The following is a 27,485-nucleotide window of genomic DNA, read 5'->3' as shown; positions in this document are numbered from 1 at the left end:
CTGTGAAGAGTACTCAGAAAGCAGCAGTAATCCTGACCTTGGTCTCTTTCCTACTGCTCACCAGCTTGGATCGACTTCCCTCCCTTCTTCCCTCCCTTGCAATGTTCTGTTGCCACAATCTGCTAATTCCTCTGAACTCCCATTTTTCTTTCATTGCTTCTACCCTGCGAAGTAGGTGAATCCTGAGAGAGAATCTGTAGCCAAAAGTCACCCAGCAAGTTCCTAGCAGAGGTCTCACTGTTACCCAAATTGGTGGTCTGCCCTCTAATAATTAATTTGGGGGATCAGAGAATAGAAGGCGTCTTAGCAAGAGGCAGGCAACAGCGGGATTCTACACCACTGTATACAGCATAGGTGTCAAATGTCAAACTTGCGGCCCTCCAGATGTTATGGACTACAGTTCCCATCATCCCCTGCCAGCATCATGCTGGCAGGGAATGATGGGAACTGTAGTCCATAACATCTGGAGGGCCGTAAGTTTGACACCACTGGTATACAGGGATCCTTCTTTAGGAAATTAGACCCAGAAATAGCAAGAACTGTGGATGCAGAAGAGGAGTTTTATTAAAAATAAAGAGACTTTACGAACGAAGGAGAGTGTTTCAAACATACCGAGCCTGAACCGGGGGTGGGCGGTATGGAAGTCAAATGAATGAATGAATGAATGAATGAATGAATGAATGAATGAATGAATGAATGAATGAATGAATGAATGAATGAATGAAAGTGGAACGAGGGTTGCAGAGAAGGGATTGATTCAGGTGATACACTACCTTTCCAGAAGATCAAGGAGCAGAGAGCAATGTGCAGTAAGCACCTACTGACTGGAGAAGGAAGGCATGGCTAGAACCAGGCACGCATACGGGGCAGTTTGCTACCTAACTTTATAGGGTGAAATGTGTCTTTAGGTAACAGCGATGAGCGTTTTCATGAGAACAATATGTTTGATGAGATTTTTGGTGGGTGCCGTGTGTTCCCAGAGACCTCTGAATGGTAGCCTCTGGTCTTAACAAAAAGACACATTAAGCAGCTGGGAGTGAAACCAATTCCTTAGGAGATGGTTTCCAGGTGAGGTAAGTACGATAATCTTCTCTACTGAGGGATGGGTGCTCATTCATTAGTAATTCAGGGGGTAATTTCCAGAGAGAGCCAGCATGGTGTAGTCGTTAAAAGTGGTGGACTCTAATCTGGAGAACTAGGTTTGATTCCCCACTCCTTCACATGAGTGGTGGACTCTTATCTGTTGAATTGGATTTGTTTCCCTGCTCCTACACATAAAGCCTCCTGGGTGACTTTGAGCAAGTCACAGTTCTTGAGAACTCTCTCAGCCCCACCTACCTCACAAGGTGCCTGTTGTGGGAATAGGAAGGGAAAGGAGTTTGTTAGCCACTCTAACGAGAGAAAAGGGCAGGGTATAAATCCAAATTCTTCTCTTCTTCTTCAGAGGGGAAAGATGGCATCAGTCCTGATCAGATTAGTAGCTCTCGGCAGGAGACCCATTGTTCTACAGCATGCATACCATTAAGGGTGTGGGGAGGAATGACGAGGTTAGTGTTTGAGTCAGCCCTCCTAGATGCCAGTTGTCTTCTGCTTGGATTCCATTTTGCCCCTGTTGGAGCCATTTTTGCATCAAATCTTTGTTCTACAGAGGTGTAATTCCAAGGGAATGGGGGGGCGCAACGCACCGGACATGCGCCCCTGTGGGGTTGTGGCGAGGGCATTCCGAGGGCAGAGGATGCACCAGTGAACTGGGCGCTTTCCCCCCTTGCTACGCCTCTGTTGCTCTAAACACACATGGAAAGATACTATAACTCTCATAACTTCCCCTAAAGATGACAGGAGTGTCTGACCACTAACATCACAGCCCAGGGCTCTAACCATGACACTGCACTGCCCCACCAAACATAATGTTTATCACCAAGCAAGATGTTCATCTAAGGACAATGGATTTACAATAGAAAAACAGCAAACAGCATTGCGGTAGAAAACTGGAAACCAGGATGCAGTTTTAGACCCTTACTTAATCTGATATACAGTAACCAATTGCTTATTTAAAGACAGGAATCTGAAGCAGCAGCCTACACACAGCCTCTTAAATGATAATAATTGTTGCAAACAAATGTCCCAGGAGCAGGATGGAGGCAGTTTCATTTAGACTAGTGAAATCAGCCGTATGTTGTGGAGACAGTCAACAACAGTACAGTACCATCATCCCGGCGCATTATCATCAACATACAGCATCCAAGCATGTTATATTTGCAGACACAAACAAGAGAACAATCCCAAACGCACTTTGCTATAAGTGATGCTACTGCCATCCAGGCACAAGGCAAACAATACTTGCTCGGAATTTAGAATAAGAACATAAGTCAAAGGACAGAAAGCAATCACCTCACGTGTTTTCATCTCTGGTGCACTGGGCGCTTTTCCCTCTCCCTATGTCTCCAGCTACAAGGCAGCTGTTTCCAGGGATCAACAGCCATACTTCTCATGTGATCTGCAGCTTTGTGCTCCGCACGGGACCAGAAGTTATCCTCCACTGTTAAACATCAGCCTGAGATCCTAAACAAGGCATTCCCACAGACCCCCTCAGAGGGCCAAACTTGTAGGCCCACAAAAGTTGAATGTTACCTTTAGCCAACCCCAAGAAAAGTTCTCGGTTGCCCCTACTGTTGCCAGCTCCAAATTGGAAATTTCCTCGAAATTTGGGGCAGGTGCGTGGGGAGGGCAAAGAGAGGAGGTCCCTCAGAGGGTATGAGGCCATAAAGCTCACCCTCCAAATCTTCCAGCAGCTCCAGGGAAACTGATCTCTGCAGTATGATCACTTGGAATTTCAGGACGTCTCCAGACCTCCCCTGAAGATTGACAACCCTAGACCATTTCTTGCAAATCTGATTCCATCTTGTCACCCTTTCCCAAGGTTCTTCAATAAGTAAGCAACAGGGGGAGAAAGAGTCCGATCCTCTATGCGGGGCTGGGCTAGTTTAGTCCCACGCGCAGGATCGTTCCCCCTCCCTTACTTTTCAAGCCTTCCAGTAAAGCAAGGGGAGGAAGAGAGAGAGAGAGAGAGAGAGAGAGAGAGAGAGAGAGAGAGAGAGAGAGAGAGAGCCTGACCTTGGAAAACACAGGAGGAGGCAGTTCTCTCCCTGTCTAGAGCTTGGGAAACAGCAGCAGAGGGGAGAACTGGAAAATGTCCGGTTTTTTTAACCTGAATATTTGTTGGTAGCAGAATAAAGTTGATTCGTATCAGCTTTATTCAGCTTGACTGAAAGATTCCAGGTTAAAAATATCCAAACCCAAAATTGACCAGTCTTTTGTATCGGTGCTCAAGCCTAGAGTAGTATTAAGTATGCCCTGTCCCCAATTCTTTCAGACTTTGGTTCTGTTTCCTCTGAACCCTGTTACAAGATCATACCATCTGCTATCCTGGCAATAGATATCGGCTTGATTGACAGTTCAGGCTGAATATACACTGTCAATTCACCCTCCCCCATATGCTTCACCCACTCCAAATTTAGCAGCTCCCTTTGTATTATGGGCCTAAATATAGAGGAGAACAATACAAGTATCTCTTAACAAGAAGCACAGTTCATAATTGAGAAGCATCCCAAAAGTAAGGGAGGCTCAGCATCAAAGAGAAAATATCTGGGCAGGTCCACATTTCCTTTTCAACTTGGACATATTAGATGATGAGGACAATGGATGAGCTCAGCTCTAAAAAACAACAGATTGGATCTCAATGTAACTCCTTATGCTCATTGGCTGTGTGAAACATGGGGAAGCAAAATGTTCAAAGATCACAGCTAGAAAACACACATGCAGAGGCGTAACTCCAAGGGGACAGGGGGGTGCATGACGCACTGGGTGTGCGCCCCATGGGGGTGTGGTGAGGGCATTCTGGGGACATTCCAGGGCGGGGCGGGGATGTTCCGGGGTGGAATGGGGGCGGAGGACACACCGGTACACCGGGCGCTTTCCCCCCTTGCTATGCCTCTGCACACACGCAGTGAACAAGCCCACTTCATCAGATGTATGATGGAATATCAATCAATACAGACAGTCAGACACATAAAGGGAGAAACATGAACAGCAGATTAAAATCCTATTAAAGGCAAGTGACATATTTATGGAATTTTAATTCACTTCACATATTTTTTCCTCTACCCCACCCCCCCATGTAATATCCGCTAAGAATTAACGTTTTGCCTCTGATGAAGTGACCATCCACAGGAACATCAATCCCACTTTTTCCAAAACCCAACCAAGAGAGCAAGAAAAGAATGTCTAGTGCCATCTTTCCAGAAACAGCTTGAAGTGACTCACTAAAGTAAAAACTAGAATAAAATGACTTTTTAAAGTAATGCCAGAATTGGGGGGAAGAGGATTTGGTGGGGGAAGAGGATTCGGTGGGGGTCAGGTAGTACTACTGTTGTTCCCTGTGCATTTTCCTATCCAAAAGTTTTAGATCATGTGCATTTGTGATATAATTAGACAGGAATGCTCATCTGCTGAACTCTTGAGAGCGCAGGTGTCAAACTCGCAGCCCTCCAGATGTTATGGACTACAGTTTCCATCATCCCCTGCCAGCATGATGCTGGCAGGGGATGATGGGAACTGTAGTCCATAACATCTGGAGGGCCGTGAGTCTGACACCAATGCTGGAGTGTTCAGGGGCAGTCATGCATGACACCTGAGACCTGTACTCACATTCTCAGACCTCTCACTAAGTTGCAAAAAAAGCAATGCTGGAACAGAGAAATGGATCAAGGATATGGAGCTGGGGTTAAACCTTCAAATCAGAAAACACTAACAATCCAATCCTGAAAACACTTTCTGGGGAGCAAGCCTCATGAAAAAGGCCTGAGTAGGATTCTGAATAGACATGCTTTGGATGACTCTCTAAATATCCTTTGCAATGCACTCAAACTGCACAGAAAGTTCAACTGGATATTCTTTCAACTGTCAGCTTTTCGAATGCAAACCCAAGAGGCCACCAAGCTGTTTTCCCATCAGTGGAGGAAAAGGTAGAGAATCTTCAAGTGAGAGGAGCAGCTCTCAGGAGGCCATTTTCAGTGGGCATGGACAGAAAAGCATGGAGCAGCCCTCTCCTCAACCTTTCCCACTTTCAACTGCAGCCTCCAAGCCCATTTTCACATTTACAAACATAAAACACAGAAGGGATGTAGAAGCCATTGTATGCCTTCGAGCCTCCATGTACAATCTGTATTCTCATTATAAGAGGTAAAGTTTCCCCTTCAGTCGTGTTCGACCCTGGGGTACCACTGCAAGCAGTGATTTCATAGGCAAGCCGTTTTTGTGGGGTAGTTTGCCATTGCTTTCCCCAGCTATTCTTTACCCCCTAGCTATGAGCTAGGTACTCATTTACTGACCAAGAAATGAATGGATGGCTGAGTTGACCATGAGCCAGCTGCCAAGATATCTGACCCACAGAAGGGGCTCGAACTCCTGACCGTGTGAGTGGCAGTGCAAGCACTTAACCACTATGCCACGCAGCTCCTCAATATACTCATTATACCCTTCTCAAACTTGGATGAGATGTACGATGGCCAACACACTGAGTGGGTTGAGTGTGTGGGTTGGTACAGAAACAAAACAGACAACCAAGAAAGGCCAAGCCGGGTGCTGCGTGAGCTACCGTAAAGAATACAGAAATCATTCATTGCATCTAGATCTCCACTGCCATCCGTGGAAGCCCACCAGGAAGGCGTCATCTGAAACATAAAGTGCTTGGGGCTTTATCAATCAATGAAATTATCCAATGCTCCAGGGAAAGCTCCTGCCAACGGTCATACAGGTATTTGCAATCGCCAAGTACTTTCTCGCATTCTCCTTTTCCCCTTTCTCCTGGGACTATTACAGTCACACTGTACTTCTTCCTTTTACAATTTTAATGAGCTCATTTGTAAGGCCATGCTCAGGTTTTCAGTGTGTGTGTCTCCAGACAGCTGTAGGGGGCGGGGGGATGATTGTCTAATGGTTTCCTGATTATTTATCATCGAAGCACACGTGTAAAGCTGAGAATATTTTTGTTTAAAAAAAAATACATCCCCCATTTAAGTAATGCGGTGCTGTTCAGGTATCGCTCTATTTTGGATGCTGCTTACCCCAAGTCACTGTTTGATTGGCACAGAGGACACACTCCACTGAGAAATGCGTCAATGTAAGCCATACTAAATGAAACGGAAGCTAAACTCATGTGCAACTCAGACACAGTTCACCGGTGATATCGTGGGAATATCTTTAACTAGATTGTGCCTGGAATATATTTTGCCTCTCCCTCTGATATTAACTATCTTTCCTTTTTTTAATCTCTCTTTGGAACATATATTATCTCAGGAACTACTAATTGAGACGGCGGGTAGGTGGCTGCTGGTTTGGTTCTGGACAGCAAGGGCATCAGAGGGGAAAAGAGGGTTTTTTTCTACCCGACCATATCACTCTTTGGACAGAATTTCCCTCCACAGACCATCTCAGTTTTTTCGCACTGCAGAGAAAAACTAAGACGGTCCGTCAAGGGCAGGTCTCAATGGGAGGTAAAGCAGTCCTCTGAGAGGCGAAGATTGTCTGATGCATGTCTGCATAGCTGCAAAGATAGCTCCACCAAAATACTTTTAAAAATAAGGAAACTACAGATTGCCAGAATCTGCAGGAAGAGCTGAGGACAACTATGTACTTTTCAGGATGAAAAGGCACCCAGCATCAGAGCCTGCAGAGCAAACATCCGGGGGAAACCTTCAGCAAATGGCGGCATAAAGAATCCCTTCATCAGCACACAAAATGTTGGGCACAAGCTGAGGCGAAACTGACCAGAGATCGAAATGGTAGGGCAGGAAAAATAAGATGCCTCCTGAGCTCTGCATCCCACACAGGAAGGCTAGGGACGTCTAGCAGGGGCCTGAAAGAAAAAAGGTACACTTTGAAGCATTTTTTTTTAAAAAAAAAAAAGGCATCTTGGAGGAAAAGCTGTGTGGAATTCCTTCCCAAGACACTTTTTTTAAGGTCCTCAAGACGTCTTATTTGTGCTGTGTGGAACAGACTGATAAGAGATCACCATGGCTGAATTTTTTTAGACTGCCAAACAGGGATCCTAACGATAACAACCAAAATATATTATGAGGTGAACGTGCCCTAACTGCAGTTGCCATTGCTTATAACATTATCCATATTGCAATATAGTCCCAAAGTTGTAGTTAAGGAGAAAAGAGAGATTTCCCTCTGGGGAGGGTTGAAGGAAACAGATGTGAGCTGAATGTCAGTTTATTGTACTTATTTCTTTTAAAGATTTATATCCTACGCTGCCCAAATATCTGCCCAAGGAGGCAGACCCCATTAAGTTTGCACTTGCAGCAACCCAGTAAGAAAAATTTGAGATCAGGTGGTCTATCAATTATTACCATTTTTTTCCTTGTCATAATGATCAAGCTTAGAGAAGGAGAACCGGCCACAGAACACTGGAAAAAAAATCATTTGTTTTGCAATTTGTCTTCTTTCTCTCATTCAGCTACTATAAAGGAACATCCATCTCCAACCAAGCTTGCCCAGGGCATCTTGCAACATAAACTTTTACAAGGAGAAAGAAAATGGAGTCAAACAATAAGATCTGGATGAAGACAGAATATATCACACTGCTGTCAATGCGAGGAATGCAGTGAATATGCATTAGGAATCGTAATTGTGTTCCTCACAACATTAGCTGCCTTTCAGCAGCCATTCTTAATTAATAATTGAGCACATTCCATACAACTCTGCTTCAAACTGCTTGGAAGCATCTTTCCAAACATACATTATAATAACAATATACAACAATCTTACGCATTTAACAAACTGAAAATTTCTCTTTTTGTTCCGGTGTGTGTCTGTGAGTTGCTGGTGTTTAGTTTTTGTTTCTGTTTTGCTTCTGTTCTGTTCTGTTTCAGCTCAGCCTGTTTGAAGTGGTTATTACCAGGTATTAACCACTTCAAACAGGCTGAGTTGAAACACCCAGATCCAGTTAAGTAGAGGTCACGAAGCTTTACTTCGCCCATGGAGACAGAAATCCACACACCAACTTGTGTTATAATGCATACAATAAGAAATAATCATTCATTTCGAAGGAAGCCTTCCTTATTCTCACATTTACAGGGACTGTACTGTTATTTCAAACAGATTTGGAACTCAAATCTTTGCAAAATAATCCCCATGACATTTATTAGCTTCAGCATACCTCCCGCTTCACGGCACCTTTGCTCTCACATACCAGAACCGGGGCTGCACATTGTGAACATATGAAAAGGGCAAAGGAACCCCAAATCACTATAGAATGGCTATAAAGGACATATGCTTATAAATGGATACATTATGCAATAAAAAATGTGTAAACCCTAAGTGCAAAGACAAAACATATATGATGTACAATACTCAATACAAGAAGCTGCAACCTATAGGGCTGAAAAACCGATTGGCAAAATTACAGATGACGGTCCATATAAAAAACTTGATCAAAGTTACACTCCAAATAGATAACTCAATCCAGCTGGTCCAGAGAATCCAACAGTAACCAAACAGTCCAAGTATCAAAATGCAAACCAACCCAAAAGACAGGGGTCCAGAATGTAATCCTGTTCCATAGGAGATTAATCACTTCCCCCTTCATCAGTCATATTTGCATATTTACTATTGGATTCTCTGAGTATTGTCCACCATATTTGTGTTGTCTTTGCACGTATGAGGATGCACCATTATTTAATATATGTGTATCCATTTATAAGCAGTACATGTTCTCTTTATAGCCATTATACTTCACTTCACAAGCCTTTATTGGCATAAAATAAACATACAAAATCAGCATACAAAATTTGCCCATTATTGCTCACAATTATAGACACTGGTACTAAAATACTAAATACTAAAATATATACATGGTCCTTCTGTAACTATAGGACATTCCTTCAGCTAAGTTAACTCACTTAAACGTCATCGGATACTGACAGAAGCTAGAAAAATTACTGCTGGCTATATATGGTCATAATACATAGACATTGGTTGGTATTCATCTAGACTTACGTCTATTATTGTTAGCAGAAATTTTGCTACATTCTCACACACTGTGGGATCCATGTTGTTCAAAAGCATAGGTATCTTAAGAGCATCAGTTAGATTGTTATACAGAAATGGGATAAGTGCAGATTGTGACATTCTGATTTTTGCAAACCTTACACAATGAAAGAGGGTATGATCGAGTGTCTCCACCTGACCCATATTGCATGGACATAGCCTCCTCTGTTTATCAATTTGTTGATATCTGCCATAGAGCAGCATAGAAGGCATTAGATTGAATCTGGCCAGTGTTAAAGCTCTTCTTAATTTAGGGTTGGTGATCCACTGTAAATAATTGGCCATGTGTCCTTGTTCAATTGGAATAAGCAGGGTCAGGGGGGAACACGTTTTCCTCGCAGCTGTTATCATATTTATTATTTATTTATTTTATTAAACTTATAGGCCGCCTATCTTGTTCTAATAGCTTAGTTTTCAAGCAGCTATATGCTTCTGATAGGGAAAGAGGGACTAGCCATTATACAGTGATTTGGGTTTCCTTTGCCGTTTATTGTATGTTTAGTGCTTCACTATACTTCTGGTTTATCCTTCTGCACGCAAAGGACTTTTAAATGAGCGTAATTAAATTAGAGCTGGTACCATGTAGTGTCAGACTAGGGCTCAGGAGACCCTGATTCAAACATCTGCTCACCATAAACCTTCCTCAATGACCTTGTGTTAGCTATGCTCACTCAGAGCATAATTCATGTAATCCCTAAGATTATCGTGGGGATAAAATGGACCGTGCATCCCACCCAACGCTTCTTGGGAAACAATGGAATAACAATGGCATAAAACTGGCTAATCATACAGAATTCAGAACCAAGACCCTGGCATGTGGTTCATTAAAGAAGTACATTGGGATCGGGTACACAGTAGGGCGAGACTCCAAGTGGGGGGTTTTTTAAAGAAAAATCATTAAAATATTGGGGGGGGGGGGCGGAATGGGATCCCACATCAGCAAGACTCATATGTCTCTCTACTGATGTTAGCGATAACAACTACTCCTCTAATAATGCTGTGATGTAGAAATTCAAACTTTAGAAGCAGAATTATTTTTAAAAGTCATGTAATATTATCAAACCCAGAAACGATCACACAAGGCATGATGATGCGGAAGTTCCACCACAAGATATCAGGGAAGCTCAGACACCTGCTCGTTCAGCTCACGCCCTGCATGCCAGTTGTGAACAGAGCCCAGATTTTTCAACAATTAGTTTGATAGTTTATCAACCTGTTCAAGAGTGTTCAGGAGGTTCTTCTTTTCATTCTTTCCTTCCTAACTATGCAGTCCAGGGCAACTGGTTTTGTGTGCATGCACATTCTCACACAACCCGAGCTCTTCTATCCCTTCATCCTTGCTGCATAACAGCTCCTCTCAGCAAGTCAATTGTTTAAACACATAATTAGATCACTGAAAAATAGCCAGGCAATCCAATCCAGAGTGTGGGGGCCAGACCCCACTCTGGAGCCAGCACAGCCCTGTGCCAGCCTGGGTGCCCTTTCTCCTGGCACAAGGGGCAGATGTTCTGGTGGACGGGCAACTTACTTGGGTGGATGGGCACCATGTGGCTCCACGGTGCCTGACCCAGAAGCCTCTGTCCTGGCCTAGGCCCACCAGCACAGAATTCGAAGCCAGAATGGCTAGGGCAGTGGTGGCGAACCTATGGCACTCCAGATGTTTGTGGACTACAATTCCCATCAGCCCCTGCCAGCATGGCCAATTGGTGGGAATTGTAGTCCATGAACATCTGGAGTGCCATAGGTTCGCCACCACGGGAGGGGGTGGGGTCTACCTTCATCAGTTTCCACTGCCCAGTCGAGCCCCATGCCCGGGAGGAGCCACCAGCGGAGATATAACACAATTATCATGGACTATCTGTATTCCCCCATGAGGAATTTTCAGCTTAAAAAACTTCTGTAGGCTTCCCAGACTGTGGGAAATCCCTTTGGAGGAGGTAGGGAGTTGCCAGAGTGATGCCGTCCCAGCCCTCTGGCCCTCTCTGGATTGGGCAGTAAATCAGCCATCAATCAATGCTGTGTTCCAACAGAATCCTGCCCTTTGGTGGTCTCTTAAGCAGTCGTTAGCGATGCTAATGACTGTTGATCAGTTTGAACTGGCAATCTTAATTTGCACATGCTTAGTTTTGTGAAAACCCAATGTAACCCAGTCCGATGGATATTCACAGCTGCTCAGCATGAACTGAGTGATTGGCCCCCATCTGATAGCTGCTTTTGAACATGAGAAGTTTGACAGATGAATGTGTTCATGGCAAAATTTACCCGATCCCGACAATAAATTTCTCTAGTCTTTTTGATTCCCAGCCACTTAAAAATCCTCACAGCTCACCTGAGCAGAAACTTCCAAATTAATGTCAAAATTTCATTACAGTCAAAAAATAATAATTGCTCAATGCATGGTGCGTGTCCCAGAATCCCAGAACTGGAGAAACAGACAACAGTTCAGGCTGTGTTAAACTGTTCTATGAGGTTAACAGACCCTCCCCTCCCCTGTAACTTTGCTAGTCTTATCAAAATTCTTTTTGTCTTCCCTCATCATTCATGATGTCTCATTTGAAGTGGAACTTTCACACACAGCTCAAGATTTTGCTTCAGCAAAAAATTCGGTGGCATCTCTATTACGTTAGCGGAAGCTTGCAAACACGACATATTACAGGCCTTTACGGACAATATGTCCCTACCAAGAAGCACCACCAAAGACAACACAAATTATGAATGAGGTGAAGAACAGAGTTGCATCCAAATGTCAACTTTTCAACAACACTGAAAGAGAAATCAAATCGAAAGGTGCGACAGAATTCTGAACATCCTGAGTGGCAAAAATATGAAATAAAACCTGAGATCCCTACTTGGGCAGAATGTCCCAAAGGAATTTCATGGTGAAATGATATGCTAATGGAAACTTATTTGAGGGAATCATCAACATATTCTGAAAATAGAGAGCCAGCTCTTCCCTTACCATAGATCATCACACAGAAGTACCTTCTACTGACTCAGACCTATAAAGGAGGATATTTTCTACCCAGATTTATCATCTTCTACTTATCACTTCTACTATTACTTAAATAAAAAGTACGTGCTGAGGCCTGTACCATGTTACATGACTTCTTTCTTTCATACAAAGAGCATGTTCTACCACTGAACCATTCCTGCCTTTAATTAAACAACAAAGACATACAGTAGTACAAATTTTCAGCAACTTATTAGCTATATTTCTCTACCCTCTTACAATATTTGTAAATTCCTGAGAAAGCAGCCTTGCAAAAGAATCTGTGTAGTAAAGTGCACACAGTAGAGACTGGGAGTTCTGTGTTCAAAACCTGACAAGAACACAAAGCTCACTGAGCCATGAAAGTTACCCTCTCTCTGTCTAACCTACTGCACAAGGCTATTGTGATATGATAAAATAGGAACGGGGGGGGGACACAATCTATGCTGATCTGAGCTTCTTGAATGAAGGACAGGATAAAAATATGCTAGATAAATCATAAAGTAATAAGCACACATAAAAGGATGTCCACAGGCGAAACGTTAGGAACGTTAGGAAGATCCACCAGACCGGAAAACCCACCAGAACCAGTTGAATCCGGCCGTGAAAGCCTTCAACAATACATAGGTGATTAATGTTTAGAAAATTAAGTCACGCAAAACCTCTCAGGAAAACCAGAGTGGGGATGGAGCTACTATCCTTGTAATTTCCTCTTTAGCAACGCATTTACCAAGTGCTACATTATTATTCCTTTATATGACATACCGAAGATAAAATGGAAAATAAAGCACCAGAGGGGAAAGTATTGCCATTGTTAGCCATCACTGTGTTAATCCAAGGTTCCCACTGCAATGGACATACCCAGAAAGGAACAGGTATCAAGTTGAACATGGTACCAGTTGAGCATGGCTGTGGACCTTTATGGATACAAGTGCCACAATTTAAAGTTCCCACAACTCAGATTGCTTTCACATGCAGACTTTGCTTCCACTTATCTTCCCAACCACAACAGGGGTTCTTTTTTTTCTTTAGGGAGGATGACAGCCACACAACATTGACCCTTAATTATCTACTTCTAGTGTTTTCCTCAACTTTGCTGAGATCTTTCTAACACTGGTTTAGTGTTACCCTTGGTGTGTGTGTCTGGTGTATAGAAGGGAATCAGGGTTAAAGGACTTTTTACTATGTGGATGCGAAGGTGAGCATTTTTGCAGCTCTCACCCAAATATAATCGCGATATAGTGGTTAAGAGCAGGTGGATTCTAATCTGAAGAACCAGGTTTGATTCCCCACTCCTCCACCTGAGTGGCAGAGGCTTATCTGGTGGAACAGATTTGCTTCCACACTCCTACGTTCCTGCTGGGTGACCATGGGCTTGTCACAGTTCATTCAGAATTCTCTCAGCTCCACCTACCTCACAAGGTGTCTGTTGTGAGGAGAGGAAGGGAAAGGAGTTTGTAAGCCCCTTTGAGTCTCCTTACAGTAGAGAAAGGTGGGGTATAAATCCAAACTCTTCTTCTTCTTCTGTAAGGGATCACCCTGGCTGGTGATAGTCATGGAGGAATGAGGGACCCAATGAAATACCAGACTTTATTAATTAAAGATGGACTTTGAAGATTTCAAATGGAAAATGTACTGGATGGACAGACCACAAAACTTCATTCGAACAGAAGCAACAAAACTGTCTTTTAGTTTTAACACCGCTTGATGTCCTCCACTCCATCAAACACATACTCCAAAGATAACGGTGGAGCTGAAAGACATTATATAGAAAAGCTTTACCTGAAGAAAAACTTAGACTATCCTATTTGCTAGCCAAAGATGTGGTAGATTGTTTCAGAATCACATGTGGTTCCAAGCCTTCGCAAGTCCTGACCATAACTTCTCCTTTCTGCCCTTCTCTCCTTCCCTCTCAGACTGTTCCCTCTTCCATTTGCCATGCATTCCCTTCCCAACTCTAGATTCTGCCTTCCTAAAATCCTTCGCTTGTTCCTGCTTCTTTAACCCACACTTCTTTTACCCCTTTCCTTCCTAGGCCTTTCTGCCTGTCCTTGAGATCTGAGCAGCTCAGCCAATAGAATCCAGAGAGTCTTCTGCCTGCCTATGTGACATCACAGAAGCTCAACCAATAACTGCTAGAAGATTCGCTATCTATGCAAAAACCCTGACTTTCTTACAACATAGATTTATTAAAATCAACACTACAGTGATTTAACAGCACTGTGAATTTCCAGCCTGTTATGTAAAGACCTGAAAAGACAACAGATTTGCACAGAAAGGATGCAAATGGTCACCATCAACAATTTCATGTATTCAGACAGAGAGTATCAGTACTTGTTAGGTAACACTCTTACAGATCCAACAATAACATATAAACCCAGTGTATTTTTGTGGTTGGTGGATTCTTCTCCATTTGGCCAATGCACCAGACTGTTGAATTTAAAATGTGTGTTTTTCTAACTAGTTTTTCTTACATCATTCATGTTCTCCTGTCATGAATGAACTACCCAAATGTCCCCAAACAGACAGCATGCTAGGGGCAGGAGAAAAACAGGACTCCAGACAATAAACCAGTCACAGTATTCCTGAGTAAGATCCTTAAAAATTATCTTTAATCGATGCCAAGTATGAACAGATGTTAAAAGTGACAGAAGCAAGTAAAATTGCATAGATGAAAACTATGCACTTTTGTATGTTTTATATATAAAATGGTAACATTCGCTGTCCTAAAAATTGACAAACCAAACTATTTCAAAACTATTTGAGCTATGGTTAAGTCAGATGATCAGTAATATGACAATGAGGTACATACTTGACTCAAAAAGTATAAGCAATTTGCAAATTATGGAACTGAAAAGACCCAACTCAGCTTCAATGGTTTGTTGCCCTGATGGTGCACATTTCTGTGAATATCCCATTCCATGACCTCGTTCAACAATAATACTGGATCTTTAAAATGAGAGGTATGTCAAAGAATCCATTTACGTTCCTACCGACTGCTGTTATTTACATAGTTTCAAACCAATGCGCTGGGAAAAAAATATGGTTAGATGACCTGGAAAGAAACAGAAAATTCTAATGTTTTCTTCTTTGATAAATTTAGTCATAAAAATATCCTTTTTTTTTACTTTTGTACAAAAGTAAAATATACATTTGATTCCAATCACATTATAGAAATGCCATTGAAACAACAATTGAATAAAAGACAAATATGCCCCCAAAGAACTCAGATGTGTTCAAATGATGGTAATAGCTGGACAGGAAGACCAAATCATATATATTATAAACAGAAGAGGTGAACCAAAAGAACAAGTTATCAACCAGGGTTGTCTCAAACAAACTGGGATACAAACTGTAAATTCATGACATTTCTTTCAGAAGGTCAAGGCATGCTATTTTAGATCATACAAGTTTCTGACCTTACTATTGTATACCTGCTGCCATTAATAACGTCTGAATTTCTTGATGAAAATCAAGGAACTGATTAATTCTGATTTAACACCTCACTGTTTCGGGATGTAAGGGGGGAAAAGGCCATGCATACCCGTCTCTTTGAAACAACCTGTTTTGAAGTAAAATATTAATTTAAAAGCCCACAATGCTATTTACATACAATAGAGCTGTCCATTCTAACTGGCTCGGGGACTAAATGGCTCAGAAAAAGAGGAAGAAGAACCAAAAATACTCTGAAAATACTTTGAACAAAAAGATTTTCCTGTCATAGCACAGGAATTAACAGAAAGGGTTGAGTTTTCCAAAAGGGAGCATATGCCATTTTTTTTAAGTTTAAAAAAGCACCTCAAAATCATAAAGACTTCCCTTTTTCAGCTCTGAGGTCAACATTTGTCAATCAATAATAATTCAAACAGTGCAAAATAAAAATTGTATTTGGTCAGATATTCCAGGATTAACATCTGAATTGTGTTTGGCAAGATGTATTCTAGGCTCCTTCTTAATTTATTTCTAAATTGCATGTAATGCCTTACATTTCATTTGTGCTATAGTTGTATCATAAGGGGAAAATTCCCAAACTTCCGGTTTGGTCATGGCTGCGTCCGCAGGTCCCTAAGAACAAAGGGGAACATAACCCACAGAAATCCAAGAGCTCCCGACCGTCAGGAGCCTCTTTTCCATCCCCAAAGGAGGGATAGAACCAAACTAACCTTTTTAATGTCAACTATTGTCTCCGGATAACACCTGGACAGAAAAAAATTGACACAGCATTGTGTGTCTCTCTTCATGTGCTGCCTGAATAAGGACTATATGGCTCAGCTATAAGGGTTTATTTGCACTTACTCATATATGTGCTAAGAGATTTATGCATACGAATGGCTAAGTATATAAGAAAGGCCTATAAATAAAAGATTTTTACATTCTCAGAAGCCAGCATTAAATTCTAGGATGTTCAGCTTGTACCAAACTAAAGAAATATTTAAATTCTTCTGGTCCCAACATCTGAGATTTGTCCAGCCTTAAAGCAGATGCCTGGCCCACATAAACAACAGATGATATGGTAAAATTGTTCTAGGACTGTGCCAGTTCAGAATGGATGAAGAAGAATCTCATGACTGAATGTGCTCCTCTGCATACAAAAAAACAAAATTCCTGGAAAGCTAGAGCCTAGTTTTCAATAAGGTAATAAACGTGTGATAGCCAAATGCTCTTTCATGACCCCTTCCTCCGCCCCTGAAATAAGGATAAGATTATCTGGAATTTCCCTGATGCATTCATTTTGTGAGTGAAAGGGTTGGCATTGGTCATGATGCCCCCCAACACAGCTCTCTGCATTCTGAAATTGTATGATTTAGAAACAATCTTGTTACTTCATTTTATGGTTTGTGAAGACCTGGCCAAGCCAATCAGAATTAGGGGACATAATTTAGTGGACATAATTTACTTCATATTTGACAGGAACACTGGATCCAAAAATCAACTTCCTCCACTTCACTGTGACCTAACTCATCTTTGGAAATAGACAGGAAAGTAATGAGAAGTAACTCATCGTCAATATATATAGTTCACGTGGTAGTGAAACACATCAGTTCAACAGCAGAGTTCCATTTCAGTTAAAGCTAGTTTTGGGGAGTTTTTTAAACTCTAGGGAAGTAATCTTATTTATCTTTCTCTCTTATCCCTCTGTCTGAAAGACAGAGTATTCCCCTCCCCCCAATTCATATAAATCTTTTGTCATAGTGTTTTCCAGAAACTCCACTACTCATCCTTCTAGGGGACACAGAAGCAGAGAAGACTACTGTATTCTCAAATGTTCTTTTTTAATATACCAGAATGTATTCCTAGAAAGGGAAAAGGTGTGCAAAATCTCTTCCACTGACCACATGAGGTGGATATCTGTAATGCCAAAAAGAACAAAACGCAGGCAGTTCAACACCTCAGGTGGAAAATCAAAATGGCTGCCTTCCTTCCACTAACGAATACATCCAGGCAGTTATCTTGTGTAGGCCTCACTGAGATGAATGGGAGTCTCCAAAAGAAATACCATATTCTTGGGTACCTCTTGCTTACTTCTATGTGACATGTGCAAGTCAGCTTCCCAGTAACTCAAGGGTCTGGTCCAGTGGTGGGATTTAGCCGGTTTGCATCACTTCGGCAGAACCTGTTGTTAAAATGGTGCTTGTAAACAACCAGTTGTTAAATGATTTGAATCCCACCACCAGAACCGGTTGTTAAATTATTTGAATCCCACCACTGGTCTGGTCCCTGAACCTCCTGCCCTAAAGTGTACCAAGTCTACAGTCTGAAGGGGTACCAATGTTTTCTCACCATATGAAATGCCTCCCTTGCGAAATTAAAGACATGCCAACCAGTTCTGGGCCTTGGAAATCATTATTCTTATTTCAGAAACAATCTGGTTAAGCTATGGCCCAATCCTCACACTTAATGAATCGGTAAATAAATGCTTAATGTGGGGAGAACCAATTGCCACATCAGCAGGGTGTCGCAAACCATGAGATGATACTGACACTGTTGCTCCTGATATGCTAGCAGATGAATGAAATATCTCTGTCCCGCTTTGGCACCCATTTTCAGGCCACTCCCACAGGGACAAATTTCCACGTCTACATTTTAAATCCAATCAATCCTCAAAAAGAAATGTGGTAAAAACTATTTTTTTAAAAAAATCCAAAGTTTATTGGTAAGAATCAGGCAGTAGTCTAGTGCACCTTCAGGCCTACAAAGTCATTTCCGCACCATACAGTGCAAAGCAATTTGCTTGGTTTCAAGGGGACCTTGCCAGAAGAAATGCATGCCTATGCTACATGAATTTATTCCCTGTACTCCATACTTATCAAGTTTCTTTGTCGTGAGCTATAAATCTGTAAGCAACAATCATAATGCCTCCAGCCACACCCCCAAGCCCTAAAGATTCACCCATCCTTGCTAAAAGTAAAAGCAAAATAAGCCATGAATCAAACCACTGCATGCAGTAATTTCTCTTAAACATGCAGAATAGGGGTCAGTCTAGCAGCATAGATAACGGAATCATCTCACCAAGCTGCCCATCTGAGGCCTCAAAATCTCAGGGGGGGGGGGGGCGATATCTCCTGATTAGTGACCCTACATAGCAGTGAGCTGATTTACGGATGGGGCAACAGCACAACTTTCAAGTCACAGAGACATCCTTTCCAAAACTTTGGAGCTTTGGCAAGTCTAGATCAGATCACATCTGGTACTTTACTGTGGGGAAGGTTATCTTTAGGCTTCGAACATGGAAGAGTAATGACAGCGTGGAGCTTCCTATCAGAAATGCAAAATGGCTTTGCCCTCATATATATTTTTTTGCTATCAGTTCTTTAAGAGGTTGACTATTTCCTACCATTGTGTGTCACAGAAGCCTCAAAAATGACTTCTTTCAAAATACCTGGAATATCAGGATTCTACATAACTGCATAGTTAATTTTTTTGTTCAGGTTTCAGTGCCTTTTAGAACTGTCATGATTGAGATTCAGCCATTGAAGATGGAATGTGGGCCTTGAGAAAAAAAAAGGAAACTGGAGAACAAATGGCGGCGTCATGCATGCAAAAGAAGGATCCTCAACCCTGACCTTTAAAAACCATAAAAAGATTGGTGCCTTATATTGGTTAACGTCCACAGTTAATCGATTTCCAGGGCCTATAGCATAAAACTTGCATATTTGGAGAAAACGCCTTCTCACGGTGCTGTGACCTGCAACCCTACATAACAGTAGGGAAGCTACTTGGTGAGAGGGAGAGTTTTCAAAGAGATCAGATACCAGAAACTGAAGGACTCTGGAAGGGTTGGAACAGGGCAGGCACTTCCCTGGGAAAGCAGAAGAGGTGAAGAAGAGACCGAGGGAATCAGAAGGCGGTCATCCAACCTGACTGACTTCCCAGCCATCTGAGGCAACTGATGGCAGTTCCCTTGGTCTGTTTTGAGGGGTGGGCTCAAGGATCTTCCTGGGGAAGCACGGGCCAAACCTACCATCCCTCCAAATATGGAGGGCAGTCAAGTTCTTTTCAACAAACAAGGGAAAACTTTGAATCTTCCATGAATAGGATTGCAGCTTATTTGGGCAAGGCAAACGCCACCAGGTTGCAGAAGTCACATTGTGAGGGAAGAGGACAGCAGTGTGTTTGGGGGGGGGGGGATGAGGTTTGCTTACGCTCTGGTGATCTGTGCCCTCTCCCTCTCACACAACACTTCCTTCCCTCGCTCTCTCCGATGTGCATGTACCTGGCCCAGCGCACTCATGATCTTGCCCTGTCTCTTCCCTGCAACTCAGAATCAGCTCTTAGAGGCACTTTCAGCAGTTCAGTGGCTGTAAGGATAAAGGCACTAAGCAACGATCTAAAATCAATTGGAGTCTCTCTGACAAGTCCTAGGGGAGTACAAAATGTCTCTATGGTTCAAACAATGACTGTGAAAGGAACTGGGTTGCAATTTGGATGCATATAATAGATTAAGTTTCATTTTACATTCTAAGAATGCACCAAAAGGCATGCTTCTGCACCTTTTTTTCTGCTCTAAGAGATACAGATTATTTAGGCATTGCTATATATAAACTGGGCTTCTTAATTTTCCATATAGCTTTCCCTTTAAGGGATGGGATATGTTACTTTTCAACAAGGTCTGGCCAGTAGCCAATACATTTCCCTGACCAATGCAGGGGACAAAAAGTCTCTCTGGGTGAGCTCTCCCTGGCCCTCACTCCCAACAAGCAATTTTTTTTTGTATTTACTACTGAAATCATGCATTAATTAATTTTGAGTTACACCTTAGTCAAATAGGCCATAATGCTGAATATTTGAACATGCTTTGATCTCCAAAAGTTATTGTTCCCATTTGACTAACATATGCACTTAAATACAGTTCTTTTAGTTAATAATCAGATACTTAATAAATAAAAAAGGAGTGTGCACTTTTGGTGAATGCAAATCGAAACCAAAATAAAGGGGGGGGTCTATTTTAAAGAAGATTGGTTCAAACGAAAGCTTATCTCTCCTATTGTCTGAGGTAATGTTTCAGGCATGCAGTTATAAAATAGATAGTATCAAAGTCAAACATGCTTATAGTAAATTCTATTGTGCTATCTTGCAACGAAGGAGCTAAAAAGGTTTGCATCCAGTTCCGGAGGGGGGGGGGGAGTACACGGAAACCATCTGCATTTAAGAAACCTTAGCAGCGCTGCAGATGTTGTCTCCCCTCCCCGCAATTTTAAGAGTGTATACAGCGAAAACCAAAAAGACCTGGCATATTTTTTTTTATATAAGGTGCTGTGTGTGGATCTGTAGATCAGAACTACAAAACCTTTCATAAAGGAAGGGAAGATACCTTGGTCAGTCTAAAGGATTGCAAATACTTGCACGTTTCTGCTGAAAATTAGTTGGATGCGTTTTCTAGGATGCATTGTGCAGGGTTTTGGTAGAAACTTCCTGGAATCCATGCATATTTTAAATATTTTTTAAGAGTCCACTCTTGAGTTGATCTTTTTAAAAAAAGAAGAAGAAGAAGGTAAACTGAAAGTAATGGAGGGGAGGGGGAATCTAGACTTATAAGCATACGATCCTTATTTATAACTAAGCTAGCTGAAAGACTTATAGTTAGCCATTTATACCAGTTGGAAAATACCCTTAAAAAAAACAAAAAAATGAATATCTTTTCATGGATTCTGAAAGCTTCTTGAATCGCTGAGCAAAAAATCCACAATGCAACAATGCATCTACGAGGTAAAGCATTCAAAGACTATTCATAAAGCATCTACAAAGAGTGACCGCAGATCACTTAAAGTCTTCAAGCTGCCGGTGTTTCTCCTCTCTCTATATAATATATATATATATATACCTTCATATATATAAATATATATATATATATTTAAACATCTGTGAGCAGCTTGCTTTTATTAACACAGTTTTGGTTGGTTATGGTGTAGTTGCCAGTTCTGAGGTTAGCCTCTCTAAAATTGTCTATGCTATTATTCATATCCTCTTCAATTTCCATGTACTCAGATTTGCTGATCGTGGAGGAGCTACGGCGACTCAGGTCACTGTCAGATGCTAAATTTGGAGAGCTAACTTTAAGTAACTGAGCCTGTTCTTCCCCCTCTGTTTCTCGGTGGTAGAAGTAGTTGAAGTTGGACACAATGACAGGTACAGGCAGGGCAATTGTCAGCACACCAGCAATGGCACACAAAGAGCCAACTATCTTGCCTCCAATTGTCACAGGGTACATGTCACCATATCCCACAGTGGTCATGGATACCACTGCCCACCAGAAAGCATCGGGGATGCTGCTGAAATAAGTCTCAGGTTCTTCCGCTTCGGCAAAGTACACCGCGCTAGAGAATAAAATCACCCCAATGAAGAGGAAAAAGATAAGCAGCCCTAACTCCCTCATGCTCGCCTTGAGGGTCTGTCCCAAAATCTGTAGGCCCTTGGAGTGTCTGGAGAGTTTGAAGATTCTAAAGACTCTTACCAGTCTGATGACTCTCAGGATGGCCAAAGAGGTAGCTTGCTCCCCCTTTTGGGGCCCCTGCTGCTCAGCCATCTCTGTACCCAGAGTGATGAAGTAAGGGATGATAGCAACTATGTCAATGAAGTTCATGATGTTCTTGAAGAACTCGGCTTTGCTGGGGCATGCAAAAAAACGCACCACCAACTCAAAGGAAAACCAAATGATGCAGAGGGTCTCTATAACGAAGAAGGGATCGGTGAAGATGTTAAACTTCGGAGGCATAGTAGAGTTGTTGCTGCGGTTTAGGGGTTCCATAGGCTCCCTGCCCTGTGCTTTCAATGCTGGCAAAGTTTCCAGGCAAAAGATGACTATGGAGATTAAAATCACCATGACAGAAACTATGGCAATGATCCGGGCTGCCCCGGAGCTCTCGGGGTACTCAAAGAGGAGCCATATCTGGCGCTTGTATTCCGACTCAGGTAGGGGCCTCTCTTCTTCTTTGATGAACCCTTCATCTTCCCGGAACTTTTCCATGGCTTCCTCTCCCAGCTCGTAGAACTTGATCTCCTCAGAGAACATGTCCAAGGGCACGTTGACAGGCCTACGAAGCCGCCCTCCGGACTGGTAGTAGTAGAGGATGGCATCGAAGCTGGGCCGGTTCCGATCGAAAAAGTATTCATTCCTCAGCGGGTCAAAGTATCGCATGCGTTTCTTGGGGTTGCCTAGCAAAGTGTTGGGGAACTGGGCGAGGGTTTTCAGTTGTGTCTCAAACCTCAGGCCGGCGATGTTGATGACGACCCTCTCACAACATTCATGGTCGTCGTGAGCACCAGGCCGATAGCTATCCTGCGGGTGGCCCGGCAAAGCTGACGTCTCGTCCATATTTTCCCCAACCATCACAGTCATGGCGGCAAAGGGACGGGACAGACGGAAAGACTAGAAAATGGGATGTGATGCGGAAGGAGAAGAGTTCCGAGAACCAGAGGAGAGAGAATGGAGAACCTCGGAGGGGAGGGAGACAGGGTCTGGAGACAGAACGACAGAGTACATGCAGAGGAGAATATGGGGTCCTGGAACGGACAGCTTCAAGAACAGGATGGAAAGTGGGTTACCAGAGCTGGGAACTTCAAGGATATAGGAATGAGAATGGGGTGAGAGGGTTCCAGGCTGGAGAAAGGGGCAGAAGTCATTTGGAAGGGAAGGGAGGATGAAGAGAAAAGCTCCAGTAGTACCCAACGGGGCCGCTGAGTTCTCTGAGAACACCTGCAAAGCAAGAAGACCAGAATCCTTCTCAGCTCCTTCCCGGTGCCTTTTTAATGCGGTCCCGCTGCTTTCCTCCAGAATGCAGCCATCGCTGCTGCAAGGGCGGCGTTTCGGCAGGCTTCTGCTGTTGTAGCCACACACTTTTTTTTTTCCCTCCCCAGCAAATAAATAAATAAATGCAGACAGCTGGGATGGGCGCACCGGCTTGAAATGCCGAGTCAGCGATATCCAGGAGCTTCTGACTTCCTTGGGACCAGCCCCCCCCGGGCTCCTCTTTAATTTCTGTTATTTATGGAAAAGAATAAAGCTCACTTCCAGGGAGGGGAGGCAAGTGGTGGATACTGTAAAGGGACAAGAAATAAATTCATTTTTTTAAACACCCCACCCTCTCTCATACACAGGCAGGTAAACTGCCAGCCCTGCAGTTCCTGGGGCTGTGGTTTGCCTGCGACTTTTTCCTAGCCTGACCCCTGAAGAGTCCACGTAAGGAAACGAAAAGGGAAAGGGAGGATGCCAAAGTCCCACCTCGGCCACTGCTGTTTGAAATGTCAGCGTCCCCCTCCCTCCTCCTCCTCCTCCCCCCCCCCACAAAAAAAGTCCTGTCTCTTTGCTCATCCTAACTTTCCCGAGCCTTTTCGAAACCGCTGCCTCCCTGGCATCCACCCACAACTTTGCCTTCCCACCCCGAGCGATGCACAGGAGCCCCACTGACTTCCGTGGGGCAGCCCCAGAGGCGAAGCAAAGAGCGCGTTGGAATGGGGACTCCTGACCGGCGAAATGGGCAGAGAGGAAATGGGTGGGGAGGGAGGGAGAGAGTCTGCAATATTTCTGAACAGATCTAAACGGGGGGGGGGTGTTGCAGAGTGCCCAAGGGGGGGAGGTCGTGCATTCCCCAGCCCCCGACTCGCCGGGGGTCAGAAAGTCCCTAAGTCTTCCCCTGCAGTGTTCCTGGTCTGGCGCTTGCAAGCCTTCCCCAAGCCCCCCCCCCCTCCCCCAGCGCAGCCTGGGCTGCGACTCTTCCTTACCTGCGGCGGCGGGCCGGGTGTTGCAGCAAGCCCCGGCCGGAATGCGTCAAGGCGCTTCGCAGCAGGAGCAGCGGCGTCAGCGGCAACCAGGCGCCCGCCCCCTCCGCCCCTCGCCCCCCTCCGCCTCCTGCTCCTGCTCCGCGCCCGCTGGCTTTGCAAGGCTGCCCGCCAGCTGCTGAAATATTCATGGGACCCCCGCCGCACCCCGCCGCCGCCGCCGCCGCTTGGAGGAGGAGGAGGAGGAGGAGGAGAGCAGGGGATGCCAGCAGCCGGGGGCGCCTTCCTCGCGGGCAGCCCCTGCTTGCAGGCCGGTTGCTACTCACGCGAGGGGCCAAGGTGCAGTTCTGCGGCGGCGGCGGCGGCGGCTGCAGCCCTGGGGTCCCCCGGCGGAGCGGCGGGCGGGCCGGCCGGGCATGTCCTCTTCCCCCTCCTCCTCCTCCGGCTGCGGGCGCTGCAGGCAGAGCGGCGCGCGTTGGTGCAGCCGCGGCGTTGCGTTGCGCGGCGTTGCGGCGCGGGCTGGCGGGGGAGGGGGCCGGGCCGGGCCGGGCCGGGCCGGGCCGGGCCGGGGGCAGCGTGGTCTCCACCAGGCGCCGGAGCCGGAGCCCCGCGGGGCGGCGTCGCAGTGCAGGCGCGTGGCGGGACCGGACGGCTGCGGGCTTCCCACCAACGGCGGCCCTGCTGCGGGCCTGGCACGGGGACAATGCGGGGCACGGGCAAGTGGCTTTGCGGTCGTCGGGCCCGGTGGAGGGGGGGCGCTTGGAGAGGCCCGCGTAGGTGTTTGGCGGGGGGGGGGGGGGTAATATGGAGCCCCGCGTGTCTCGACACGCGTGTCCTGGGGCTTCGAATGCGGCCGGGTTCCGGGTCCTTTTTTTTTTTTTTTTTTTTTTGGCTTGGTGTTGAGATGAGACTTGGCCCCTTCGCGTCTTCCCAAATTCTGTCCCCGATCTCCCCACCGCCGCCATCTAGCCGGAGCGGGTTGGCCCCCGAGACGCTCGTCGGAACATATGGGTTAGTGGAGCACTCGCTGATCCCGGAATCTGAACACGGTGCTGGGCCGTTGGGGTGCTGAGCACGGGTTTGATCCCCCTTCTGCTGCTTTCCAACCCCTCCCTCGGCGGGCGTTAAGCGCAAGCAGGTCCCTCTGCAGAGAGCTGCTGCAGGAAAGCAGCCCCCCCCCCCCTCGAATATACCTGCAGAGCGGCTGAATTGGTGCAGCTCGGTTTGCCTGCCTGCCTGCCCGCCTCCCTCCCCTGGCGCTGCACCCAGCCCCAGACAGGACCAGCTCTCCGCAGGCTGCTGGAGTTCTTTGCAGGGCCCCTCTGGCCAAGCCCCCCACGCCCCCACCAGCCTCAGCCCATTGAGTAGCCCCCACCCACCCCTTCCCTCTGGAACTGAGGTCATCCTTAGCCACCCCAGATACACAACACACACACACACACACCAACCCTCAATTCATAATCAGGTGCTTGCTAATGGACTCTGCTTCCATCCCCAAGGGAAGCCTCCCAAATGTATTTGGCACAGTTGTGCGTTTCGGGGGTGAGGAGTGGGGAGACGTTAGGTTCAAATCGCCCTTTTTCGTGATGGTGTCATCAGTTCACTGAGTTCATGGGCTTGATAGATGTCAGCACCCAGAGTGGAAGGAAGGAAGGAAGGAAGGAAGGAAGGAAGGAAGGAAGGAAGGAAGGAAGGAAGGAAGGAAGGAAGGAAGGGCTGGAGTCGCCATGAGAGAGGTCCAACTTTCCCCCCCCCCCAGAGAAAAAAAGGGAGCCGCAGACATCACCACAAGAACACCCCCAGCCTCGACCTGTAACAGCTGGGGGAGCAAGGTGTCACCCATACTGAATCATAGGCCGATTCAAGTTTCTGGTACTCACTGTGCAAGGGAGAAAATCCTCTGCATGCATCCATTGAAGCGTTTTCATCTCTCAAATACCAGTTTCCCCATATCCACAAAACTAGTGTCGGAGTTATGCAACAGCCAGGGTGTTATAGTGCTGGATTATGAGTAGAGAGAGCCGAGTTCAAGTCCTTCATGGCCAGGACATTTCCTGGACGACCTGGGGCCCGCCATCTGTTTGCAGGCTGGCTGAACTCACAGGGTGGTTGTGAAGGCAACGTGGAGGAAGGCAGGAGCGTGCCTTTTGCCCTGAGCTCCTTGGAAGAAGGGAGGGACAAAGATACACGAAATCAAGGGTGTCCAACTCCAGCCATCCAGGTGTTCATGCTGGCAGGGGCTGATGGGACTCAGTCCATGAACATCTGGAGGGGCAGAGTTGGACAGCCCTGCACTCAATAATTTTTAAAAGCGGGGGTTCAAAAACAGTTCCAGATGTGAACAGGTGTATCACCATTCGGGGTGGGGGGGACCAAACACTCTGCTAGGTTCATCCAAGCTCTTGACTTCCCCTAAACTACTCCTTTGGAATCACAGTTGCTTATTCTGGCCGAGATCCTATTTATTTCTTTCATTTTCCCCTGCCTTTCTTCCCAGTGGGGGACCAAAGCGATTTACATCATTCTCCTCTTATCCATTTCATCCTCATAACAACCCTGTGGAGTAGGTTAGGCTGAGAGTTGTGTGGCAATCCCAAGGTCTCCCAGCAAGCTTCTGTGCCAAAATGTGGACTCGAACCTGGGTCTCCTAGATCCTAGCAGCATCAGCAGAAGGTACCAATGGAGATGGCTCTTCCTCGCCTTCACCTTCTTTCAGCAGTCACCTGTGAGTGCCCCAGATGTGATGCCAAGATTTGGGGAGCCTGCAACCAACGGGAGGAAATGAATGAAACTACACAACCTGCCTCTTGTATCAGTAGAGCTCCTTGTAACAAAGAAGGTCTACTTGCATGGCAGGAAAGGATGCTTAGGGAGCAAAAAGCCCCAAACACCATGAGAACATCAGAAGAGCTTGCTGGATTGGGTCCATCTAGTCCAGCATCAAGTCTCACAAAGTGGCCAGCCAGTTACTATGAAGGACCAACAATAGGGCATAGAGGCCAAGTCCTTCCCCTGATGTTGCCTCCCAGCACTGGTATTCAGAGGTTTACTTCCTTTGAATGTGTAGGTTGCCTTTGTTCACCGTGGCCAGTAGCCACCGATAGACCTCTCCTTCATGAATCTGCCTAATCCCCATTTAAAGCTGTCTGTGCTTGTGGCCATGATG

At 45.1% G+C, this 27,485-nt stretch overlaps 1 protein-coding gene across 2 annotated transcripts in view; it reads right to left on the bottom strand.

Annotated features, from left to right (window-relative positions):
- The window catches only part of KCNA1 (potassium voltage-gated channel subfamily A member 1), a 51,008-nt gene extending 26,546 nt beyond the window's left edge, over window positions 1-24,462 (bottom strand). Inside the window, exons 1-2 of one of the 2 annotated variants that reach the window (XM_048515640.1) lie at window positions 24,323-24,462; window positions 22,056-23,638 (exon numbers count right to left, since the gene is read on the bottom strand). In XM_048515640.1, coding sequence (XP_048371597.1) covers window positions 22,056-22,940 — 885 coding nt within the window. In that variant the 5' untranslated portion in view covers window positions 22,941-23,638; window positions 24,323-24,462. Of the gene's footprint in view, window positions 1-14,693; window positions 23,639-24,322 lie in introns of those variants that run through there. The other variant, XM_048515639.1, reaches the window with a different exon arrangement.
- Window positions 24,463-27,485: the final 3,023 nt, after the last annotated feature.

This window comes from Sphaerodactylus townsendi, linkage group LG14, assembly GCF_021028975.2.
Source record: "Sphaerodactylus townsendi isolate TG3544 linkage group LG14, MPM_Stown_v2.3, whole genome shotgun sequence".
In the NCBI taxonomy this organism is placed as follows: Eukaryota; Metazoa; Chordata; class Lepidosauria; order Squamata; family Sphaerodactylidae; genus Sphaerodactylus; species Sphaerodactylus townsendi.
The sequence above is the reverse complement of the archived record's forward strand: the minus strand, read 5'-3'. Positions and strand labels throughout refer to the sequence as shown.